This window comes from Calidris pugnax, unplaced genomic scaffold (assembly GCF_001431845.1).
Source record: "Calidris pugnax isolate Ruff unplaced genomic scaffold, ASM143184v1 scaffold123, whole genome shotgun sequence".
In the NCBI taxonomy this organism is placed as follows: domain Eukaryota; kingdom Metazoa; phylum Chordata; class Aves; order Charadriiformes; family Scolopacidae; genus Calidris; species Calidris pugnax.
Window position 1 is genome coordinate 2,441,329 of NW_015090876.1, and position 1,806 is coordinate 2,443,134.

General features: G+C 60.7%; 1 protein-coding gene across 1 annotated transcript in view; it reads right to left on the minus strand.

Moving 5' to 3' along the window:
- UNCX (UNC homeobox) overlaps window positions 1–1,781 on the minus strand; it is a 4,575-nt gene extending 2,794 nt beyond the window's left edge. The window contains exons 1-2 of the mRNA XM_014946197.1: window positions 1,501–1,781; window positions 120–355 (exon numbers count right to left, since the gene is read on the minus strand). Of these exons, the coding sequence (XP_014801683.1) occupies window positions 120–355; window positions 1,501–1,750 (486 nt within the window). The 5' untranslated portion in view covers window positions 1,751–1,781. The remainder of the gene's footprint in view (window positions 1–119; window positions 356–1,500) is intronic.
- Between the last annotated feature and the right edge of the window lie 25 nt (window positions 1,782–1,806).

The following is a 1,806-nucleotide window of genomic DNA, read 5'->3' on the forward strand; positions in this document are numbered from 1 at the left end:
GGAAGGACCAGAGCAAGGCAGGGAAACAAAAGGAGGGATGGGGGCCCGTCCCGGAGCGGGGCTGCGGGTCCCGGCTGCCGGGGGGGTGAGGGGGGGTCTCCCCGGGGACCGCTCGGCGCAGGGAGAGGGCGGGAGAGGCGGGGGGAAAGCGGAGGGGAGGGGGACACACGTTTTTTTACCTGCACTCTGGACTCCACCAAGTCCAGCCTGAGAGCCAGAGCCTCTCGCATAAACACGTCCGGGTAATGACTCTCATTAAACGCCTTTTCCAGCTCCTCGAGCTGCCAGCCAGTAAAATTGGTGCGGGTTCGTCTTCTCTTACAGCCAGGACTTTCTTTGTCCGGGTCACCCGAGTCTGAAAAGGCAGAAATACCCCTCAGGTCCCTGGAAGACAGGCCTTCTCCCCCCCTCCCTGCCATTCACAGGAGCCTTTGAACTTTAGTGCTCGGCAGCGTTGGTAAAAGAGCGGGATGAGACACACACCTGCGCTAAAAATGGGGAGGAACCCGATCTGCCCTCGCCTCCTCCGAAAATGTACTTTACAGAACATTTATTCCTGAAGGAAGCTCTCCACAGGCACTCAGCTGGCAGAGAGAGAGAGAGAAGTTCCAATATTTGCTCCAACCACCAAAGGTTTCATTACAAAAAAAAAAAAAAAAATAAAAAAACCACCCCCCACCGCCCCCTCTTTCTTCCTCTTCCCCAGCCCCTCCCCAGCCCCGCCGTGGGCCGCAGCTCCCGCAGACCCCCCCGGGCACGGGCGGGCGTGGGGCTGGGGGCTCGCAGCCTATGCGGGTACCTACACCCCCCGACCGGGGGTTTGCAGCCCGAGCTGCACCCTCTCCTAACTGTTTTTCCGTCAGATATGGAAATTAATAATAATAATTAATACTATTTTTTATTTAGTTGAGGTGCAGAAGGGGGCTGCTCCAGGATGAACGAAAAGGCTGTGGGGGCGACGGAGTGATTTAATAGCTGAACAATAGCTGTGCCACAGGCCGGCGGGGAAGGGAGGAAGGAAGGACAGCGCTTCCCTTCCGTTAAATCGTTTCTTAAAAATTAAAATATAATTACCGCTCCTCCTTCCCCAAACTCCAACGATTCTCGCTATTTTGTAATTTTTTTATTTTATTTTATTTTTTTTTCCCCCCTTGCTGGTGCCATCCGGGCCCCCACCCCAGAGACGAACTTTGGGGGAAGGCACCGGGCCGGGCCCGCTATTGTTCAGGGCACACGCGTGGCCCCGCACCGGCGGAACGGGGGGGATGCTCCCGGCGTTGGGGGCCCCCCCGCCCCTTCCCAGGGGGAGTAAAGGCTGGGGGGTGGGGGGGACGACAACACATCCGCACCCCCCCTTTCCAGACACCCCGATATCTCAGAGAGGGATGCTGCGGGGGGTGTTTTTCCCGCTGCGGGCGGGGTGCGGCGGTGGGGGTGAGGGAGACGGGGGGGTCACAGAGGCAGACAGAGGGACACGGAGGGACACGGGGCCGCTCCTACCTGCGAGCTTGAAGGGCTGGGTGTCCCCGCTCACCCCGCAGCCCGAGGGGATGAGCGGCGCCGGGTTGACGACGGAGGCGGCGCAGGAGCCGCTCAATAATCCATCGATGGAGAAGGGCACGGAGGCGGCCGCCGACTGCAGCTGGTGCCCGGCCAGCTCGTAGACGTGATGGTGGCCGAGAGGGTAAGGGAAACCCACCATCCCCCCGAACTGGGGATGGGGATGCTCCAGGATGCGGCTGTCCATCATGGGGGCGGCTCTAGCGCGGGGGGTGCCGGCGGGGCTGGGGCGGCTGGGGCCGGGGG